Source organism: Sciurus vulgaris (genome assembly GCF_902686455.1).
Source record: "Sciurus vulgaris genome assembly, chromosome: 10".
In the NCBI taxonomy this organism is placed as follows: domain Eukaryota; kingdom Metazoa; phylum Chordata; class Mammalia; order Rodentia; family Sciuridae; genus Sciurus; species Sciurus vulgaris.
This window is the reverse complement of record NC_136470.1, coordinates 114,330,761-114,354,608: the sequence shown is the minus strand read 5'-3', so window position 1 is coordinate 114,354,608 and position 23,848 is coordinate 114,330,761. Positions and strand designations below refer to the sequence as shown.

Here is a 23,848-nt window from a genome sequence, read left to right as displayed (position 1 = left end):
TTTGAAGTTTATAACATTTTAGCCATAGTTGTATGAAGCATGAAACCTTAGATTCATTTTACTTAACTTTTATTATGTTGACCATTATAATGTGGATGTGATTTTTCACATGACTTTTAATATTTTTCTGATCTGCTTTGACACTTCCTCCAAGATAATGCTGGTAATATGAGGACCATGTGATTTAGTTATGTTGCCAGAAAATGCTCTGGTCTGCATGACTCTGGCCTGGCTTGGGTTGAAGGACCTGAATTTATGCTGCAAATGGATTGATTTGTCCAAACATGCTGTTGTATAATTCTCTTCACTAGGTAACAAGTTAACCCATTAGAATTGTGATTTTTTTTTTTTTTTTTTTTTTTTTTTTTATACCTCAGGTATTGGGCTTCTGCTGCTTGGTGAAGACTTTAGGCATGAAGCACTTCTTGCAAGTCATGCATGTGTACATGACTTGACATCAGATCTGTGGCCTCACTTGTTCTCCTCCTCTTAGTGGTAGAGCTAGAGAACAAGGGCCACCTCCTAAGGGTAGGCAACACATTCAGGTTGCTATAACAAAATACCATAAACCCGGAGGCCTATAAACAACAAATAGATTTCTCACAGTTCTGGAGACAGGGATGTATAAAATAAAAGTACCAGCAGATTCTATCTCTGATAAAAGACCTACTTCATGGTTTGTGGATGGCCAGTCTTCTCTCTGTATCCTCACATGATAGGAAAAAGGAGGAAACTTGCACGGGTCTTTTTTATAAGAGTATTAATCTCATTCACTAGGGCTCTACTCATGATCTAATCACTTTCCAAAGACTCTGCCTCCTTAATACTATTATGTTGGGAATTAGGTTTTAACATGAATTTGGAGGAACATAAATCTTTTGCCTATAGCAAAAGGGAATCTTCAGTTTCTATTTCCCTACTCTAAAGGCCACATGCTAAAGCCATATTCTTCTTCATGTTTGAATGAAACTCCATTTTCTTTCATTCTTGTTATGCTTAAATGAAACTCCATTATGTATATATACCATATTTCAATGGATGAATGCATCCACTGATGGGCATCTAGGCTGGTTCCATTATTCAGCTACTGTGAATTGTGCTTCTCTAAACACAACAGGTATGCATGTATTGCTGTAGTATGATGACTTTAATTATTTGGGATAAATATGAGAAGTGATAAAACTGGGACATGTGATAGTTCATTTCTAGTCTTTTTTTTGGGGGGGCTGGGGATTTGAACCCAGGGCCTTGTGCTTACAAGGCAAGCACTCAACCAACTGAGCTATATCCCCAGCCCTCATTTCTAGTCTTTTGAGGAACCATACATTAGTTTCCACAGTGGTTATACTAACTTATAATTGCCCCAACAGTGTAAAAGTGCTCCTTTTCCCCCACATTTTCTTCAGCATTGAATACACTAGTCTGAAGTTTGAAAAATGCATACGCAGGTATTAAGATACAAAACATTACCACCATTCCATGCCTCTTAATGATCAATTCTTATCTCCCTCCTCCAGAGGCAACTACTATTTTCATTTATTGCATAATAGACCAGATTGCCTGTTCTAGAGTTTTATATAAATGGAATTGTACGTTTGGGCATGGTGGTGCATGCCTATAATCCCAGCCACTCAAGCTGAGAGAACCACAAGCTCAAGGCTAGCCTGGAAAATTTAGCAAGCCCCTGTTTCAAAATGAAAAATAAAAAGGGCAGGGGAGGGCTGGGCTTGTGGCTCAATGGTAGTGCACTCACCTAGCCCATGTGAGTCCCTGGGTTCGATCCTCAGCACCACATAAAAATAAAATAAAGGTATTGTGTTCACCTACAACTAACAAAAAAATTAAAAAAAAAAAAAAAAAGGACAGGGGATGTAGCTTGATGGTATTTTTGCCTATGAGTTCACTGCTGTGTGATAAGTTCAACCCCAGTATAAAATTTACAGGGGGTGGGTGTATAGTATGTACTCTTTTGTATGTGGTTTCTTTTTCTTTTCTTTTTTTTTTTAGTATTGGGGATCAAACCCAGGTCTTCTCATATGCTAAGCAAGTGCTCTTAACACTAAGCTACATGCCCAGCTCTGTATGAAGTTGCATACTACTTCTTTGGCTCATTCATGTTCTGTATATTTCAGTAATTCATTTTTTTCTTCTTTTTGGTACCGGGATTGAATCCAGGGACATTTAACTACGGAGTCACATCCCCAACCCTGTTTTTTTTTTATATTTTATTTAGAGATGATTTTGATGAGTTGCTTAGGGCCTCTCTAAATTACTGAGGCAGGTTTTGAACTCTCCATCCTACTACCTCAGCCTCCAGAGCCGCTGCGATTACAGGCAGGTGCCACTGTGCCCATATTCTCCCCTGCTCCTCCTCCTCCTCCTTTTTTTTTTTTTTTAACTTTTTATTTTGAACAAGTTTTAGATATACAAAAAGAATTAGAAAGATAGTAGAGAGTTTTCATATATCTCTTATCCAGTATCTCTCAACATTACCATCTTACATAGTCATAATATATTTATCAAAACCAAGAAATTGGAGCTGGGGTTATGGTTTAGTAGTAGAGCACTTCCCTAGCATGTGCAAAAGAAACTTAGAAATTGGGCTGGGAATATAGCTCAGTTGGTAGCGTGCTTGCCTTGTAAGTACAAGGCCCTGGGTTCAATCCCCAGTACCACAAAAAAAAAAAAAAAAAAAAAACTCAGAAATTAACATCATTACAATACTGTTAGTTAAATTACAAACCTTATTCCAGTTTCACCTTGTTCATATTGGTTTTCTCACTAATGCTCTCTCTTGTGTGTGTGTGTGGTTCTGGAGATTAAACCAGAGCCTCACCCATGCTAGGTAAGTGCTCCGCTAAGCCACATTCCAGCCCCTTTTATTTTTATTTTAAGATAGGGTCGGGGCTGGGGAGATAGCTCAGTCGATAGAGTGCTTACCTTGCAAGCACAAGGCCCTGGGTTCGATCCCCAGCCCCCCCCCCCCAAAAAAAAAAAAAAAAAAGATAGGGTCTTACTAGGTTTCCTAGGCTGGCCTCGAATTTATGATCCTCCCTAGCCTCCTGCATAGCTGAAGTTACAGGTGTGCGCCACTATGCTCAGCCTTACTAATGCCTTTCTTCTACTTTAAAATCTAATCCAGAATACCACATTGCATTTAGTGGTTATTTCTTCTTAGTTTCCTCTAATCTGTGACAATTTTCTTTCCTCCCCCTGCCCTTTTTTTTTTTTTTTTTAATGGTATCAGGGGTGCTGTACCACTGAGCAACATCTCCAACCCTTTATTTTTTATTTTTTATTTTTTATTTTGAGACAGGTCTCACTGAGTTGCTGTTAAGGGCCTTACTAAGTTGCCAAGGCTAGCCTCAAACTTTTGATCCTCTTCAGCCTTCCACGTCACTGGGATTACAGGCATATGCCATCATACCCAGCTATCCCCAACCCTTTTTAAAAAACTTTTTATTTTGTAACTCCACATCATGTACAACCACGAGAAAGGAAAGTTACACTCAGTGTATGTAGAATATGTCAAAATACATTCTTCCGTCATGTATAACTAAAAAGAACAAATAAAAAAATTTTTAAATAATAAAATCTTTTTATTTTGAGACGAGGTCTCACTGAGTTTTCCAGGCTGGCCTTGAACTTGTAGTCCTTCTACATAGCTGGGATTACAGGTATACCACCATGCCTGGCTTGTTTTGTTTTTCAGCATTGAATCACATATTGCAGTTGTTTTTTGTGGTATCATTCTATGCCCCTCTAAACTGGAATGCTCTCCTGTCCCTCTGTACCCCCACATCTTATGACACTGATTTTTTGAAGAGTCTAGGTTAGGAGAAGAAAAGTTACAAGCAGCTTCTAAGAGATAGCCCACAGGTCAGGTATAAATGGGTTTGATTGGTATTATACATGAAAATTTGAATTTATGGCAGTATTTTTTTCTGCTTTTTAAATAGCTTTGTGTAATGTTTCTTTTTTTTATCACTGCATTTTTTTTTATTTATTTTTTATATGGTGCTGAAGATCAAACCCAGTACCTCATACATGCTAGGCAAAGCCACTGAGCCACAACCCCAGCCCTTTTTTTCTGGCTTTTTTTGCCAGTATTTAAATGCGAGAGTTCAAGCAACACTGGACCCACATTCCACAAGATTGTGGGTGGTACATGAGTATTAAGCCATCCTTTTTAGTATTTTTCATCTTGTATGGCGTTCAGCACATGAAACTATGGAACTAAAGATGCCTTGTGGCAGTAATTATTTTAGATAGCACAGTCACTCTGACAGAACATTAAATAACATGAAATTACTCAGCAATAAAGTTATTCCTGGCTGGATGCAGGGGCAAACACCTGTAATACCAGCCTCAGCAATGGCAAGGCACTAAGCAACTCAGGGAGACCCTGTCTCTAAATAAAATGCAAAATAGGGCTGGGATGTGGCTCAGTGTTCGAGTGCCCCTGAGTTTAGTCCCCAGTACCCATCCCCAAAAAATTAGTCCTTTGCTAGGTCCTCAATCTACATTGCCCCATAAATAGTCTCATAGTCTCTTTGAATTGAAACTGGTATTTAGTGTCCCCTAACAATCACTAGTCTCCCTGTCTGGCAGAGGAATGCTAGCTCCAAACTGAGACCACTATTTTGTTAGGTTTCTCTCTCTGTGTCTCCCTCCCTCCTTTCTTTCCTTCCTTCCTTTCTCTCTTTTCTCTTCTCTCTCTCCTCTCTCTCTCTCTCTCTCTCTCTCTCTCTCTCTCTCTCTCTCTCTCTCTCTCTCTTTTTCTTTCTCTCTCTCTCTCTCTGGCTCTCACTCTTTCTCTCTCTCTTTTTTTGTAGTGCTGGGGGTCAACTCCAGGACCTCAAGCTTGCTAAGTAAGCATGCTACCACTGAACTAATGCCCCAGCTCTTTTTTGTTATGGTTTAATAGTATTTTTTTTTTTTCATTACACTTACTGGCATAGTTATCTTCTGGTCATGGCAGGTAATATTGGTAAGTAATTACATATTTTGGATAAATGAAGCAATCATCCCATTTATTGTGTACCTGTTGTATGGTAAATACTTTCCCTAGATTTTTCTCCTTTAATCATCAAAATTGATGAGCTAGAAACTATTATTTAGAAATTTTATTATATTATGAATGAAAAACCTGAAGTTCAGAGAGGTTAATGATGTGCTACTCCACAAAATAACTTCTAGTGCTATCACAGCTCTTCAGATTTGATGATCCTGTTAATGTCAACACCTGTAGGAAGGTGGCAGTACATAACCGATTTTTGTATAAGTTGTAGAAAGCTTCTTCAAAACAGTACTATCTCAGAAGACTTGGTCATTGAACCACCTACTGAGGTACTGAAGTACCTGGAGTTACAAAGCTGAATAGTCCTAGAATAGCAGTTATTTCCAGCAGTCCTTAGGTTTCTACATAACTATGGAGAATAGTCTCTTTTGGGAATTTCTGTTGTATAGAAGATAAATTGAGATAGACGTGGCCATTATGTTTTTTCAGCAAATGTAAAAGCCATTTTTTCTCCTTGTATCTACACTGTAGGAACAACTTTCTGAAGTACTCGATGCCATGTTTGAAAGGATAGTCAAAGTTGATGAACATGTTATTGACCAAGGAGATGATGGAGACAACTTTTATGTCATAGAAAGGTAGGAGACAGAGCTTTTCAATTGTGTGGCCATACTCGTTTGGGTTCATGACTCAGGGCAGATGCTTTATTCTCTGCTGTGTAGGTGAAGAGAGGCTTAGCACCAGGGGAGCAGGCTTCCCAAAACCTTATGAAGGGTCATAGCCTGCTTCTCTCTATTGCTGTCCTGACTCCTTAGCACAACCTGTATGTGGGGAACCACCATTTACAGTAGGAAGATTGACAAAGAATGCAGGATGTGCTTTATTATATCCATATCATTAACCAATGTTAAGGTAAATTGATTCCCCTGAAGAATAGCCAAGATGCTATATTGTCATTTGAATCTTGGAATTCCAGCGTGATTTTACACATGAATACACTGCCTTGACTTCCATTCCTCTAGCCCATTTTCTCTTTGTTCTAGAGGTAAGCCATATTAGGAAAAATGAAATATTTGAATTTGACCTGCCTGCTTTACTGTGTCTTAGCCTCTTGAGTTTATAGTATTCTCTTGTGATGGGGTGGGGTTCTTTCTGACTTCCTCTGATTTCTGAAAGGAGCACCTTCACCAGAGTTTAAAGCAGTAAGATGCTTTTTCACCAATATCATCTGTTAATCTTTTGAAAGAAAATTTTTGAAGTAATTTCAGAGTTATAGAAAACTTGCACAAATAGTTCAGAAAATTCTGCTAAGTACAGGTTTCCCAAGTTAATGTTCTGTGCTGGTGATATAGCCCATCACGTAGAGTGCCTGACTCCCATGCTGGAGGCCCGGGTTCGAGTCCCCAGCACTGTGGGATTGTGGAAATAACAAACAAACGAAACCAAGTTAATGTTCTGCTACATTTGCTTTACCAAGTTGTTGAGAATGAGTTACAGATATAATGAATTCCCCTTTATCTCTGAATACTTCAGTTTGCATTTCCTTAAAATACCATCTTCTTATGCACAGAACAGTCAACAATCAGAAATTAATATTTGTATACTACTACATAGCCCCAGCTGGTAATCTAATCATGAAAGTCTATTTTAAGCATTTTGTCTTGGAATGCATTATTATCCTATGGTCCCTGAAGAATAAGAGTAAAAAGGGTGTCTGCACTTAGCGCTTCCAATCAGTGTTGCACCAGAGGTCCTAACCAGCGCAAGAAGTAAAATAAAGGAAGAAAGAAAAGGCATATAGATTGAAAATAAAGAAGTAAAACATGTATTTTAGTCAACTTTTTTGTTGCTGCAACCAAAAGACTTGACCAGAACAACTGTAGAGGAGGAAAGGTTTATTTAGGGGTTCACGGTTTCAGAGGTGCCAGTCCATAAGTGACTGACTCCATTCCTCAAGACTCAAGGTGAGGCAGAACATAATGGCGGAAGAGTGTGGCAGAGGGAAGCAGTGCCCATGGCCATCAGGAAGCAGAGAGAGAGAGAGTTCTCCACTTGCCTAGATACAAATATATACCGCAAAGCCACACCTCCTCCAGCCACACCCTACCTGCCTTCAGTTAATCTCAATTAGGGGATTAATTTGCTGATTGGGTTAAGGCTCTTTTTTTGGGGGGCATTACCAGGGATTAAACTCAGGGGTATTTAACTACTGAACCACGTACCCAGCCCTATTTTTTGTATTTTATTTAGAGACAGGGTTTCGCTAAGTTGCTTAGCTCCTCACTTGCTGAGGATGACTTTGAACTTGTGATCTTCCTGCCTCAGCCTCCTGAGCTGCTGGGATTACAGGCATGAGCCACTGCTCCTGGTGGGGTTAAGACTCTAACAATCCAATCATTTATTCTCTGAACCATCTTGCATTATCTCACATGTGAGCTTTTGGGGGATACCTCACATCCAAGGCCTAACAACATGCAAGTAGCCTGATCCTATATGTAGAAAATCCTAAGAGTGCCACCTAAAATAGGTACCAGAGTTTAGCAAGGTTACAGGATACAAAGTCAAAATGAAAGATCTATTGCAATTGTATAAACCAGCAAAATTATGTTGGAAATCCCTATTGATGTTTTATATTATATGTAAATTCATGATCAGAAGTAATTAATTAAATTGTTTCTTGTCATTTTTCTAGGGGAACTTACGACATTTTAGTGACAAAAGATAATCAAACACGCTCTGTTGGTCAGTATGATAACCGTGGCAGTTTTGGAGAACTAGCTCTGATGTACAACACCCCGAGAGCTGCTACCATTGTCGCCACCTCAGAAGGCTCCCTTTGGGGATTGGTGCGTGAGAGAAATGGTTCCCATTGCATGGCACAGTATTTCTTTTGAGTCTCTTTTATAGCCTGTTATTTGAAAGACATAATGAAAGGACTCATGAAAGTGTGTTTTTCTAAAACGATTTATCAATAAAACAGTTACTCCAGGTCACAGAGACATGACTGTGTCTTATGACCCCATAGCTCTGTTTATATTTTGTTTGTTTTTAATCAGTTAAGTAGAGAGAGAAGATAATGCTCCATACAAGAAGCAGCCTACAAGCTGGGCATGATGGTGCATGCCTATAATCCCAGTGGCTTGGGTGACTGAGGCAGGAGGATCGTGAGTTCAAAGCCAGCCTCAGCAACTTAGGCACTGAGCAATCCAGTGAGACCCTGCCTCAAAATAAAATACAAGAAAAGGCTGGGGATGTTGCTCAGTAGTTAAGTGTCCCTGGGTTCAATCTCCAGTACTAAAAGAAAAAAAATAAAAGCAGCAGCCTAGAAAAACAAATGCCATAGGAAGCTTTGTCGGTAGCATTTTCCATCTCTAGATATCCCAGGACCAACTTGTCTTTATGTTCAGCCATCCACTTGTTCATTGGTCCTTGCCAATATCCATAGATTTGGATCACTAGAAAGACTGATGACCATGTTCTGGAAAAGAGAGCTTTTCTAGAATGTCTTATATTTAACACTACTGTGATACCTGTCTTTTCTTATATGTGACCCATCTTATTTTCTTCAACATCAAGTTATATATCCAAAATGCTAACTCTTTAACCTTTTTTTTTTTTTTTTTTTCGGTACTGGGGATCGAACTCAGGGCCTTGTGCTTGCAAGGCAAGTACTCTACCAGCTGAGCTATCTCCCTAGCCCTAACTCTTAACTTTTAAGGAAATGTTGACATCTGTAGTAATTTTTTTCTGTTTACTTTATAAGTAGAATTATATGAATAGCATGGAATAATCAACTTATTTCCTTACTGAAATCACATTTTAAAGACATGAAAGAGCATTTTACTGTGACATACTGATGTTAAATTAAGAGTATTGCTGAAGGGTCATGCTGGTACACTTTTGTAATCCCAGCGACTTGGAGGCTGAGGCAGGAGTATTGCAAGTTGAATGGTAGCCTCAGCAACTTAGTAAAACTCTAAGCAACTTTTTGAGACCTATTTCAAAATAAAATATAAAAAGGGCTGGAGTTGTGGCTCAGTGGTAGAGTGCTTGCCTGGCACATGTGAGGCACTGGGTTTGATCCTCAACACCACATAAAAATGAATAAATAAAATAAAAATATTGTGTCTGTCTACAACTAAAAAAAAAGTGTTGCTGAGCTGGGCATGGTGGTACATGACTGTAGTTCCAGTGACTCAGAAGGTTGAGGCAGGAGGATTGCAAGTTTGAGGCCAGCTTCAGCACTTAATGAGACCTTCAGCTACTGAGCAAGACTTTGCCTCAAAATAAACAAATAAAAAGGACTGGGGGATGTAACTCAGTGGTAAAGTGCCTCTGGGTTTAATCCCCAGTTTAAAAAAAAAAAAAAAAAAAAACCAGGAAAAAAGACTATCACATACCGGGAGATCCAATGATTTAAAAAACTCAACTAAATATGGAAGAATAATAAAATGGGGGGGGGGGGGAATAAACTCAGTTTTAAAATGCATCTGCTGGCTCAGACTGAGGGAATAGTTCCATTCCTTGTTAATCTTCCCTCTTAAAATGAAAAAACAAACAAACAAACAAACTCTGGACTTAATACAGCAAACAACCATAGGAAGGCCCTGAAAGGTAGAAAAAGAAGGCACTCTTGGGGCTGGGGAGATAGCTTAGTTGGTAAAGTTGGTAAAGTGCTTGCCTTGCAAGCACAAGGCGGTGGGTTTGATTCCCAGCACCACCAAAAAAAAAAAAAAAAAGGCACTCTCACTAAGGATCTCAGGACTTGAGAGAAGGATATAAAAGTGAATTCCTAGGTTTCCTATATATTTCCATGTAACCACGGTAGGCTGCTGGAAAAGCTGCAAAACCCAGATCTGCCAACAGGTGCATACAGAAACAACCCCATGAAAACCTTGCTCTCTCTAGCCAAAGAATCAGGAAGAGGGTGCCCATTAGAACAGAAAATTGTTTTTTGTTTTTTGTTTTTGTTTTTTTTTTTATTTATTTTTATTGTAAACAAATGGGATACATGTTTCTGTTTGTACATAGAGTAACAGCATACCATTTGCGTAATCATACATTTACATAGGGTAATGATGTTTGATTCATTCTGTTATTTTTTCCTTCCCCCCACCCCTCCCACCCTTCTTTTCCCTCTATACAGTCCCTCCTTCCTCCATTCTTGCCCCCCTCACACCCCCCATTATGTGTCATCATCTGCTTATCAGTGAGATCATTTGTCTTTTGGATTTTTGAGATTGGCTTATTTCACTTAGCATGATATTCTCCAATTTCATCCATTTGCCTCAAATACCATAATTTTATCATTCTTTATAGCTGAGTAATATTCCATTGTGTATATATATACACCATAGTTTCTTTATCCATTCATCAATTGAAGGACATCTAGGTTGGTTCCACAGTCTGGCTATTGTGAATTGAGCAGCTATGAACATTGATGTGGCTGTATCTCTGTAGTGTGCTGATTTTAAGTCCTTTGGGTATAGACCAAGGAGTGGGATAGCAGGGTCAAATGGTGGGTCCATTCCAGTTTTCTAAGGAATCTCCACACTGCTTTTCAGAGTGGCTGCACTAATTTGCATCCCCACCAGCAGTGTATGAGTGTACCTTTTTCCCCACATCCTCTCCAACACCTGTTGTTGCTTGTATTCTTGATAATCCCCATTCTAGTTGGGGTAAGATGGAATCTCAGTGTAGTTTTGATTTGCATTTCTCTTATTACTAAAGATGGTGAACATTTTGATAATAGCGGCCCTACTCCTTCAGATATCAAAGGGAAAACTGATTATATTTCCCTACGATACTGCTGGGCCAAGGAGGAAGTTGGACTTTTACCCAGCAACAAAAGGCAAAATAAAGGGGTACATATTACTAGTTGGTACTGTGCTTTCTCTGTCAGGGTGGTGTCAACAGGTCCCACTGGGAAGCTTAATATGTCCCCACCTGTACATGCATGGTATACCTAAACAGAGTGAGTGTCTACAAAAGAAATTATGTAATATCATATCCAAAATATCTAAGGAATACTTGAAAATCACTTGTCATACCAAGAACAAGGAAATTCTCAGCTTCAATGAGAAAAGACAATCAACAAACTCATTTATTTTCTCCCTTTTCATTAATTTATTGTTTAAAAATATTTTTTAGTTGTAGATGGACATAATTAATGTCTTTATTTTTATGTGATACTGAGAATTGAACCCAGTGCCTCGCACATTCAAGGCAAGTGCTCTACCACAGAGCCCTAGCCCCAGCCCCCCTTTTCATTAATTTAAGTCCTACCCCTCCTTCAGGTTCCAAAAATATTATATTTTTGTTATAAAAATTTTTTTATATCATTCCTGCCTACTGAAACTTATTTAACCTGGAAATTCTTGTGGCACTTGTCTTCTGTAGTTTCACCTAGCACATTTTCATATGCTGTCTTAAACTGTAGACTTTTAAAATTCCTTCATATTTTGTATTGTCTCCTCATTAAGATTGTAAACTCCATGAGGGCAGGAACTATCTCACTGTTTTATCCTTTTTTGGAAGGATGTCTTTTGACATTGAATTACAACTGTGAACTCACAAATGTTTGATGGAAATTTTTTGTTTTGTGTTCTATGAATGAACCCATAGGTGGCATCCATTGTGCACTAGACAATAAGCAGCAAGTTGTAGCCTGTGGGACTCTGGCTCAGGCTCCAAGTCTTTTTCTTTAGTGATAACTCTGAGATTGAAGTGTCATTAAACACTCGGTTGACATAATAACTTCTGTAGTCCTCTAATATTATCTGTGACCTAGTTAACTAAATCATAGGTAATAACCTGTGGTGGTTTTTTTTTTTGTTGTTGTTGTTGTTGTTGTTGTTTTTTTGCAGTGCTGGGGAACGAACCCAGGGCCTTGTGCTTGCAAGGCAAGCACTCTACCAACTGAGCTATCTCCCCAGCCCCTAACCTGTGGTTTTAAACAAGCATATACTAGAATTTTATATTCTTTTTTGTAGGATCGGGTGACTTTTAGAAGAATCATAGTGAAAAACAATGCAAAAAAAAGGAAGATGTTTGAATCATTTATTGAGTCTGTGCCGCTCCTTAAATCTCTGGAGGTAAAGTCTGAATGACAAACTGTTAAAATTGTTATTAGGTTTTTCAAATCATACTATTCTAACCCAGTTCTGTGTTATATAAGTTAAGGTCTTTTCCTTATAATTTGTGAGTGTGTGTCTATTGTTTCAGGTGTCAGAACGAATGAAGATTGTGGATGTGATAGGAGAAAAGATCTATAAGGATGGAGAGCGCATAATCACTCAGGTGAGTGGCAGCCTTGCACAGCTCCTTTCCTGGAAGTCGTCATCTGAAGGACTAGTGCATCACTTGTCTCATAAGATTTCCATGTCCTCCACTGTTAAGAGCTCATGTTGCAAGGTACTTGTTCATGCCTCCTGCTGAGTCCTCTGAAGCCCATTGATGTCCATCTAAATGTAGATCTCTTGCTTCTATTCACTTTTGTTTTTGTTTTTGTTTTGCTGTACCTAGGGATTGAGCCCCCAGGGGTGTTCTACCACCTGAGCTATATCCCCAACCCTTTTCATTTTTTTATTTTTGAGACAGGATCTCACTAAGTTGCTGGGACTGATCTTGAATTTACAGTCCTCCTGCCTCACCCTGTGGAGTAGGTGGGATGAAAGACATGCATCACTGTATCCAGCTTCATTCACATTTTTTTGCTTCTGGGTGTTTGTTCTTTTAAATATCTTTTATTATGACCCTGAGTAAGCTTCATTCATTGCTGTTAAAACCTAGAGAAGATTGGAGGATTTTGCTTTGACTTCTCTACATTTGATCCAAGGTATACTCTTGACTAATGTAACACAAACCAGAGTCCTTGGTTTTGAGTGATTACCAGATCTGTAAGATGTCTTCAGTCTTTCCTTTATGCCTTTTTTTCCCCTTGTGTTATTTTTGTATACTGTAAGATTCACCACACAGTGGATTGGACCATTGTAATTAAAGAGTATTTTGTAATAATTATCTTTGCCTACTGTGTTTGCATTTTTAATTAAACATAAATAGGATTTACATCTCTGTGGTTCTGAAAACGCTGGGAAGGTTAGTCTGGGTTGAGTGACATGCCTATCCTTGACAAGGAAGAGGGTTGATTCAGATTGGTTGGGCCTGAGTCACAAGTCCATGCCTCAGTCCTATAGGTAGAGCTGGCCTCCCCATAACTGCAAGGACTAATCAGACTTATCATAAAAAGAGAGAAGGAAGCACCCACTAGAAGGGATAAAAGAACTAAAAAAATATGATATCTATTCTAAATGTCATCTCTAAATGTCTGTTTTCTAGGTACTCTTACTGTTATTTTAATTAGAAATTGATTTGCTTCTATAAACATTTATTAAGATAAACTTGTAAAACTAGATATGATAAGCATTGTAAAGAAGAAACATGAAGCAGAGTGAGAACCTAGAAATGGAAGTAATTCATGTGATTTCATGTAGGAAGTGCCATTTGAGCCAGGTTTAAAGAATAAGTACAGTTTCAGTTAGAGTCTGGGAGAAATATTTCAGGACAAGAGAATGAAATGGGCAAAGGCCAGTGGTATCAGGTGTCTTAGTAGCAGAAATGGGAGATGTTGACTGGTCACATTTACTGCTGCTGTTTTTTTTGTTTGTTTGTTTGTTTTGGGGAGGGGCGTTTGTTTTGTATTGTTTTTTGTTGGTGTTTTGTTTTGTTTGTTTTGTTTTGGTCCTGGGGATTTAACCCAGGGGTGCTTTACCATTGACCCACTGAGTTATATCCCCAGCCCTTGTTATTTTGAGACCAGGTCTTGCTAAATTGCTTAGGGACTCTCTAAGTTTCTGAGATTGACCTTGAACTTGCAATCCTCCTGTCTCAGCCTCCGAAGTCACTGGGATTACAGGCATGTGCCACCATACCCAATTCCACATTTGCTTCTGAACCTGAAGTTCTTTAAAAGTAATTTTCAAAGGACCTCCACTTGATCCTGAAAGTCCCAGGCCTGTGTCCCTCACACTGGGTTTTCAGAAAGTATGTCAAGAGATGTGAGAAGCCACAGTACTTTCTAGGGTACCTGTGCTTTTGAAGATGGAAGCTAGGTACTAGTGTAGAATGAACATGAATGAGATAACTAACTTACTATATGCACCTTTGGGCTGTGTCTGCAGACGAAGGGTTCTCAAAGTAAAGTCTCAAGACCAGCAATATCAGCATTATCTGGGAATATTAAAAACTTAAAAAACAAATACTTGGGCCCCACACCAGACCTAATGAATAATAAAGTATTTTATGTTGTTTTGTTAAAGTGTAGAATTAGAAAAATTTTATAATCATCCCACAATCACAGTGTACAGCATTTTCATCACCACAAACTCCTCTCATGTATTTGTTATTACTACCCTTCTCCATACCCTCATTTCTGGAAACCAATAATCTGCTTTCTATCACCGTAGAAATTTCTTTTATAGAAAAAATGGGAAAAAGAAATTTCTTTTTTAGAATCTTTTATAATGAAGTCATATAATATGTAGTTTTTTTATGTGTGGCATCTTTTCTCCAGGGCCTTGGCGATTGTTAGGCAAGCACCACCGCACCACTGAGCTACATCCCCAGCTCTTTCTATTTTTAATTTTAAAGCAGGGTCTTGCTAAGTTGACCAGACTAGCTTCAAACTTGGAATCCTCCTGCCTTAGCCTCCTGAGTCACGAGGATTATAGACATGCACCTGGCTTAGTATAATGTTTTTGAGTTTTGTACATGATTTTGTGTGTATCAGTATATCATTCCTTTTTATTGCTAGGTAGTATTTCATTATATGAGTGTACCATGATTTGTCATTTCCATTCACCAGTTGAACATTTGGGTTCTTTCCAGTTTAGGGCAGTTGTGAATAAGCAGGCAGTGAATATTTGCATATATGACTTTGGATATATTTTTTTACTCAAGGGTAAAAACATAGGAATGGAATTGCTGAGTCATATAGTAAATGTATGTTAACTGTAGCAACCAAACTGTTTTTTTAAATGGTTTTACCAAGCTGGGTACAGTGGCTTGTTACAGCTACTCAGGGAACTGAGGCAAAAGAATCATGAGTTGAAGCCCAGGCTGGGCAACATAATGATACCCTGTCTCAAAATAAGTAAATAAACAAAATGTCTGTTATCATTTTATGTTCACACAGCAATGTATGAAAATGCCAGTTGTTCTATATCCTCACTAGCTCTTGGTATTGAGTCTTCTCTCCCTTTCTCTCTCTCTGTGTGTTGTACAAGTAACCTGAACTCAGGGATGCTTTACCATTGAGGTACATCTCCAGCCCTTCTAATTTATTTTGAGACAGGTCTCACTAGGTTGCTGAGGCTGGCTTTGAACTTGTAATCCTCCTGCCTCAGCCTCCATTTTGAGTTGAATTTTGTGCAGGCTCTCTTCTATATGTGGGTAACTGTTTTTTCCAGCACCATTTGTTAAAAAGGCTGTCTTTTTACCAACATATGTTTTTGGTTCTTTTGTTAAGGATCAGAGGACTGTATCTGGGTGATTTTTCTCTGTGTCTTCTATTCTGTTCTCTTAGTCTATGTGTCTGTCTTTATTCTAGTACCATGCATTTTTTGTTAGGGTAGTTCTGTAGTACAATTTGGAGACAGTTAAATGATGCCTCCTGCATTGCTTTTTTGGCTTTTTTTTTTTTTTTTAAGGACAGTGTTTTCTAGTTCTGTGAAGAATATTATTGGTATTTTGAAGGGAATTGAATTAAGGTTGTGTATTGCTTTTTGGTAGTATGGCCATTTTAACAATGTTAATTCTGCCTGTTCATGAACATGGAGGTCTTTGAATGTTCTTATATCTTTGTCAATTTCCTTACTCAAGTGTTTTATAGTTTCATTGTAGAAGTCATTTATTTCCTTGGTTAGATTTATTCCTAGGTATTTTCTTTTTTAAGGCTATTGTGAATGGGTTATTTTCCTGATTTCTTTCTCAGCAGGTTCATTATTGGTGTATAGGAAGTTATTGATTTTCGTGTTGATTTTGAAGCCTACTACTTTTATTAGCTCCATTAGTTGTCTGGTGGAGCTTTTTGGATCTCCTAAGTATTGGTTGATATTATTTGCAAACTGTAATAATTTGACATTCTCCTTAACTATTTGTATCCCTTTTATTCGCTTCTCTTGCCTAATTCTTCCGGCTAGAATTCCTAGTACCATATTGAACAGGAGTTGTGAGAGCAGACATTCTTGTCTTGTTCCAGATTTTAAAGGAAATTATTTCAGTTTTTCCCAATTCACTATGACATTGGCTTTGGGTTTGTCCTATATCACCTTAATGATGTTCAGTCCCCTCTGAAAGAACGAACAGAAACTTGCTGGGGCTGGGGATCTTTTATTAGAAAAGTTCGTTGCCTTATATACAGTCTCGGAAGGGAACTAACTATGCTATCTGCATATTGTCAGCGAGGCATTTGCCTATAGGTCGAATAGGGCCCACGGTGGGGGCGTTGATACTTAATTGGGTGGCTAAACGCCCCAGCGGGAAGCAGATTTTCAGGAAGAGAAGCCTGTTGGACGCCATTTTAAGAAAAGGGGGAGGGGCGGGGAAAATAGAAAGGGAAATAATGAGGTAAATGGAGTCAATATTCCTCCCTTTTTGTTTTTTTTTTTTTTATGAGGAGGGTCGCAGGTCTCTCTGGCTGCTTCCTGCTGAGTGGGGGTGACATGGGGGGTAGGAAGAGTTGACTGCATATTTCCCAGAAAAGGGCTGCGAAGCATGCGAGGGCGTAGGGCGTCAGATTAGGGACTGTCCCTTGCATGAGTAGCATTTGTATTGCCTCGGACCAGTCTAGGTGGGAGTGTACAGGAGGTATGAGCCAGATATCCACATGGAGCTCCATCAGGAAGTACTTCCACTGATTATAGATGGAGAGGGTTGAAGCCGGAGCTGGAGACATCTTCAGACGGGAGGGGGTGATATTCCTTTAAGAGAAGCTGGTTGAAAGTTTGATTAGTGATTTTTTGGAGCTGGCCTTGAAGGAACCTTATGATACAGGGCAGGAAGGCGCAGAAGAGGAGAAGTCCAAGGAAGGACCCTAAAAATGGGAGGACATAGGTGAGGAAGGGTGATGAGAAGAAGTCTGATAAAGACTAACAGCAGGTGACTGTTAGTTGAGCAGAGAGATCCTGTAGTTTAACAACATTCTGCTCGATAAGGCCAGATTCATTAATGTAGTAGCAACATTCTTCCTTCAGGAAGAGGCAAGTTCCTCCCTTTTCTGCAGTGAGGAGGTCGATAGCCCATCTGTTTTGTAGGGTTACCTGAGCAATGGAGGTTACTTGCTGCTGGAGTGAACTCCGCTGTGGTATCCAGAGCTGATTGCAGTTTCTCTTTGAGGTCTCTGGATGCCCAAAGGGAGTGTCCCAATACTCCTCCCGAGAGACCCATTCCCACTACTGAAGTTGTGAGGGTGAGGCCAATAAAAACTGGCAGGAAAATAGCCCGATGGACGCGAGGGTGAGGAAGGAGCTGTTGAAGTTCAGAGGAGGAGTATAAGGAGAGCTGAGGGATTACTGTGACTAGGAAGCAAGTACCATTGGCAGTGGAGGAGAACAGAGAGCCATTGCACCAGAGGAAGAGCCCTGGTTGAACATATTTGGGTGTTGTTGGTATAGGGTATAGAGGGAGGGGAAAGAGGTGCCGGACGAGGACAGGCAGATGAAGGGGAAGGAGGTGTTGTTTGAGAGGAAAGTCTCTTGGAGAGGGAGATGAGGGATGAACAGGTTGACCAGACGAGGGAAAGTTGTAAGTGGAGGGAGTGGAGTTGTCCGCCTTGAGCGGCACCGCTGCAAGGAGGGGATGAGCTAGGGATGCACAAAGAAAGCACTGCGAGGTGGGGATGGAGATGGTAGTTGAGTTCAAAAGATTTAGGAGGTGTAAGGTCTGAATTAGCAGGGTGAGCCAGGTAAGAGGGGCAGCTTTATTCGTACCAGCTGCATCAGTGAGTTTGTTAAGTTGCATCTCCGGTTTCTGGACATACTCAATAACCTTGGTTTTGGCTTTGGGGGGAGTCACCAGGGAGCGAGTGAGGGACATAAATCCCGTGGGTTTGGAAGCATAATCTTGTGCATAGACCGCAATATCGATGAGATCATTCCAAAAGGAGTCTCTGGGATTGTTAACGTGAATGGTATAAACATAGCTCTCTGCGGGGTATCCGCCCCACATATATGTGGAAGCTGCGGACGTGCCGGGCCGGACAAGTCTACAAAATTTAAGTCTAAAAGTGGGGAACTTATGTTTCCCATTTGAGTAGTAAATGTTACAAGTCCAGTAGGGGCATCCCCCATAAATATCTTCCCAGCAACGGCAGTAGTCAGCCTTTTGGTCTTTGGAAAGGCAGATGAAAGGGTTCGCAGCATTGGCAGGATTAAGAAGTTTGCATTGGGGACAGGAGATATCAAGGGAGATGGTGGAGCAGTTGTGGATAAAACAGGAGCTCTCAGTAACCGTGCAAATACTTGAGACCCCAAAGGCTGTGATGTACTTTTCCTGAACAGTGAATTTGTACATGGTAGCCAGAGAAGGGTTGGGGTTATATAAGCTATAAGGCACAGGGGAAGTAGTGACAGAATGATAGGTGGAAGGGGTTTGAAAGGTGGAAAGGGTTTATGGCGTGGAGAAATCATGTTCAGTAGTAGGAGAGAGTAATGGTGTACGCGAGATGCGGAGGCATAGGGGGTTAGAGGGCGAAGGAATGCAGGTATATGAAGGGGTAGAGGACTCTGGGGTGGAGGCAGAGGTGGTGTCGGCAAGTTCCGCTGATTTCAACCTGGAAATATGAATCCAAGGGGTAAGGCCGTTATCAGACATTGAGAGTTTTGCAGCAGTTGGGGTACACAAAATTACAGGATATGGTCCTTCCCATTTTGTAGTCAGAGAAGCCCTGGGTTCAGGAGGATTATAGAAAACCAATAGACCCGGGTGCAGCAATAGATTGTTCTGTAAGGCAGATGGGTCTGGAAGTAGCCAGTCCTGGTATCTCCATAATTCAGCATGGAGGTGAAAGAGTAAAGGTAAAGCTATAGTAGGTGGTATAGGTCCCTGGGTAGCTGTAATACCAGGAGGTAGGAGGGGCCTACCGAACATGATTTCGAACGGGGAAAGGTTGGTGGGTTTCTTTGGGAGGGTCCTGACCCTAAGCAGAGCAAGGAGCAGGAGACGGGTCCAATCGAGGTGTAATTCCAGAGATAGTTTAGTTAAAATGTCCTTTAAAGTTCTATTGGCTCTCTCCACCTTTCCTGATGCCTGGCCAATAGGGACAATGTAGGTGCCAGGGGAGGGAGAGTGATTGAGATACTCTCTGTATTATTTGAGCAGTGAATTCTGGGCCATTATCTGACTGGATGGATGTGGGCATCCCAAACCTCAGGATGATCTGGGAAAGGAGGGTGGAGGCCACAGTGGAGGCCTTTTTGTTAGATGTTTGTTCTGAGAAATATCAGCAAAGACCAGGAGATACTTAAAATGCCAAACAGGAGGCATGTTAGTGAAGTCAATTTGCCAATCAGCCGCGGGGGTAATTCCCCTAGCCTGATAAGAAGGATAGGGTTTGGGTTTGAGGCGGGTGTTGGGATTGGTGCGCTGGCAAATGGTGCAAGTAAGGGAAAGGTTTTGTAATAGGGCTTTGTCTGATGGGGTTAGTGGAAAGGAGGTTTGCAAGAAGTGGGAGAGTGTTTGGGGGTTTGAGTGGAACAAGTCATGAAGAAGGTGCAAAAGGGGTCGTTTATCATCGGGAGGAGGGGAGTGAGGGCCTGCTTGTGGGGTGTTTTGAGAGGTCTCCAATTCGGGTGTCAGGACAGGAAGAAGAGAGTCACAGGTGAGCCCAGGGTTCAGGGGTCCCGTTGCAACAGCTGCTGCTCGTGCAGCCAGATCTGCCTTGCGGTTACCCTGGGCTATTGGGGAATTATCTTTCTGATGGCCTTTGCAGTGGGTGACCCCTAACCATTGAGGCAACTGAGAAGCCTCTTGAGCAGTTTGGTAATTAATGCTGAGTTTGTTACATTATTTCCTTTTGTATTGAGTAACCCTCTTCTTTCTATATGGCCGCATGGGACAGGAGGATATGGAAAACATATTTAGAGTCTGTGTATAGGTTAAGAATTTTCTCTTCGGCCGAGGGTACAGGCCCGGATAGCGGCTATGAGTTCAGCCTGCTGGTTGGTGGTTCCCTCCAGTAATGGTTGGGCTTCTATGATTGATTCGAGGGAGACTACTGCATAGTAACCTGCATAGTGTGTTCAGTCCTCCAGGAAAGAGGATCCATCCATAAACCAGGTGAGGTCGGCATGTGGAAGGGGGCCTTCAGAAATGAAAGAGTGACAGGGTATGAAGTTTTGGAGGGCTTCCAGGCAGTTGTGAAGTGGTGTGTTGGGGGAGTATGGTATTGGGAGTAGAGTGGCGGGGTTTAAGGGTGGACAAGGGAGAAAGGAGATAGTAGGATTTTCTAGGAAAGATGATAGAAGAGCTAAGATTCTAGATGGTGGCAGGGATTGAAGGGCTTTATAGATGAGTAGGTCCTTAAGGTGATGGGGTGAAAGGATAGTGATTGGTGCTCCAAACATTAGTTTATAGGCTTCCTTCTGCAATAAGTGCCCAGCCCGTACAGTGGGATCTAGCTGTTGGGATAAGTATGCTACAGGGGCGAAGGAGGGGCCGTAGGTTTGTCCTAAGACCCCTAAAGCTGTCCACCGTTTTCATGGACATAGAGAGAAAAGGGTCTGGTGAGGTCAGGGAGGTGAAGTGCTGGAGCTTCGACTAGGGTCTGTCGGAGCCTGAGGAAGGGGCGACGGGGTGAGGAGGATAGAGGCTCTCCGGGTTCCCCCCTCACCAATTCATAAAGGGGTCAAGCAGCAAAGAAAAGTTTGGAATCCAGGCTCTAAAATATCCCGCCAGTCCTAGGAAGGACAAGATTTCTGCCTTGGTGTTTGGGACAGGAAGGGAAAGTAGGAGGTGTTTCCTGTCTAAGGTTATTGCCTTCCTCTGTGGAGATAATTGAAAGCCTAAATATGTCACGGTTATGAGGGAGATTTGAGATTTGGAAGGGGATATGCAATACCCCCTGTCAGCCAGGAAATTGAGGAGTTAGGCGGTGTCTGTTTGGGATTGTTCCCAGGAGGGGCTGCAGAGTAAGAGGTCATCTACATATTGCAGGAGAATGGATTCGGGGTGCGATGTATGGAAGACCTTAAGGTCCTGGGCTAGGGTTTGTCCAAAAATGCGCGGGGGCTATCATGGAACCCCTGGGGGAGGACAGTCCAAGCTCAGAGTGTCGCGTGTGGGGGTCAGTCCAAGTGAAAGCAAAAATGTCCTGGGAAGAAGGGTCAAGAGGGATGGAAAAAAAGGCATCCTTCAGATCTAAGACCGAAAGTGCATAGAGGAAGCTGGGACCTGGGATAACAAAGTATAGGGGTTAGGGACTAAGGGATGAATGGGAACAACAGCAGTATTGATCATGCGGAGGTCTTGAACTAGGCGATTCGTTCCATTTGCCTTTTTGACTGCTAGGATGGGGGTGTTGAAGGGTGAGTGCTTATGGCGGAGATATCCTTTTTGGTAAAGGTCCTCAATGATAGGTTGAAGCCCGAGGAGGGCGGTGGTACTCAGGGGGTATTGGGCCTGATGTACTAATTTAGAGGGATCCTTCAGCCTTATGGATATTGGTGGGCAATGGGGCAGTGGAAGGGCTGGTGATGTCCCATACCGTGTCGTTAACAGGGTGTGTTAAAATGGGAAAGGGGGTCTCTGGTATAGAATTGTGACCCCTAGAATTGTGATCCTCTGAAATAAGAGCCAGAAGGAAGGAGGTCGTGGGTGAGAGGGAGGGGGGCATGGTGATAGAAACATTCAGTAGGGAGAGGATATCCCTCCCTAATAATGGAATAGGACATTGGGGCATGACTAAAAAGGAGTGGGAGAAAGGGAGGTGGGCATCTTGGATATAACAAGTGGGGGGGGGGGGCCTTTGGGGAAAGATTTGTTTTCTTCCTACCCTGACTATAGGAGAGGTGCTGGGTTTGGTGGGGCCCCGAAACTCCCTCAAGACAGAAAAAGTGGCTCCAGTGGCCAAGAGGAAGGAAATGGGGTGACCGTCCACAGTTATGGTTACCCTGGGTTCCTGTTTAGTTATAGGCATGGTCGGGAAGGACCCAAGGCCCTGTCAATCCTCTTTGGCCAGTCCCATCACAGATGCTTGCTGCGTTTTGGGTGGCTGAGGGTGGTTTGACCATCCACCCCTTCGGGTGAGTGGGCAATCAGAGCCCCAATGTCCCCTCTTTTGGCATTTTGGGCACGACGTGGTGGGTTGCCTAGGAGAGGGACAAGACTTTGACCAATGTCCTTCTTGCCACATTTGAAGCAGGCCCCCTGTGGAGGCTTGGAGTTAGATGAAATAGGAGAACGCCCAAGGGAGGGTTTCATGATCTGGGCCAACATTTGAAAGTTGGCTTGATCAGTCCTCTGTTTCCGGTGTTCCTTTTCTTCCTCCCGGTTATGGAAGACTTTGAAAGCCACTGATAAAATCTCAGTTTGTGGGGTGGCGGGGCCTTGCTCCAGCTTCTTTAATTTGGCTTTAATGTCAGGGTATGATTGGGCCAAAAAATACGTCACAAGGACATGCCGGCCATCATCTGAAGTGGGGTCTAAATTGGTATACTGCAGGAGGGCTTGGGTCAGCCTATTCAAAAACTCGTATGGCGTCTCCTCCTTTCTCTGAATTATTTCCTGAATCTTTTGAAAATTAACAATTTTGCGGGCAGCCTTTTTAAGGCCAACTACCAGACAAGAGGCAAAGTAAGTCTCGGGCCTGGATTCCTTGAGCTGTATTGTAATCCCAATTTGGGTCTTGTTCAGGGACTGCATGTGGGCCGGATGGGTGGTTGGGATCTATACAGTAGGTATCATTGGCTTGGGTTTGGGTAGCATCCCAGACCCTGCGGCCTTCCTCCGGGAGAAGAGTGTTGGTAGGAGCATGAAGATATCATGGTGTATTAGGCTATATGCTTGGAGCACCCATTGGAATTCCTTAATGTAGGTAGTAGGATTGGTGGTGAAGGAGCCTAGTCTTTTTTTCTAATTGAGTTAGATCGGCCAAGGAAAAGGGCACATGAACCCTAACCACACCTTCAGCTGCGGCCACTTGGGGGGGGGGGGGCACCATAAGGTGGGTAGGAGGAGGTCCCCTAGATCGAGTAACTGGCGGGGACTGAAAGAGTCAGAAGGAGGGGGAGTCCCTGAGGGGTGGGGTTGTGGCTGCGGGGCGGGAGTCGAAGGGGGAAGTCTGTAGTGGGGGGGGGTGTTCCTCCGGCCGGGAGCAGGGAGAGGGGCAGCGGCAGAGGGTGCTTTGCAGGCAAGGAGAACCTGAGCAGGGGGGGCAGGAGAAGCAGAGTCTGAGGTGTTGTCTAAGCAGGTTAAAAGCCTCACATAGGGAATCTCCCTCCACTTTTTCAGTCGCTGGCAATAGTTGAAAAGGTCCTGAATTAAATTTGGGTCCAAGGAGCCCTCTGGGGGCCACTGGCTTCCATTATCTAATGGATAGGTAGGCCAATCTTGAGTGGAAAATTTAATCAAAGGTTTGGGCTTAATGTCCAGTGTGAGGGAGAGTGAAGTGAGGTTCTGGAGGAGGCATTTGAGGGGTGAGGTGTCCGAAAGAGATGAAGAAGCTCCCATATTGAGAGGAGGGAGAGGGGAGAGTGAGGAGGAGGACAGAGGAAGAGGGGGAAAATCCCAGGCCGGAAACGTCGGGGGAAACCTAAGGAGCATCCTCCAAAGATC

The 23,848-nt window shown here is 42.0% G+C and overlaps 1 protein-coding gene across 2 annotated transcripts in view; it reads left to right on the top strand.

Annotated features, from left to right (window-relative positions):
• The window catches only part of PRKAR2A (protein kinase cAMP-dependent type II regulatory subunit alpha), an 89,606-nt gene that overhangs the window by 46,918 nt on the left and 18,840 nt on the right, over positions 1–23,848 (top strand). For both annotated transcript variants that reach the window (XM_079155594.1, XM_079155593.1), the window contains 4 exons: positions 5,552–5,658; positions 7,713–7,866; positions 12,013–12,114; positions 12,245–12,319. In XM_079155594.1, the coding sequence (XP_079011720.1) occupies positions 5,552–5,658; positions 7,713–7,866; positions 12,013–12,114; positions 12,245–12,319 (438 nt within the window). The remainder of the gene's footprint in view (positions 1–5,551; positions 5,659–7,712; positions 7,867–12,012; positions 12,115–12,244; positions 12,320–23,848) is intronic.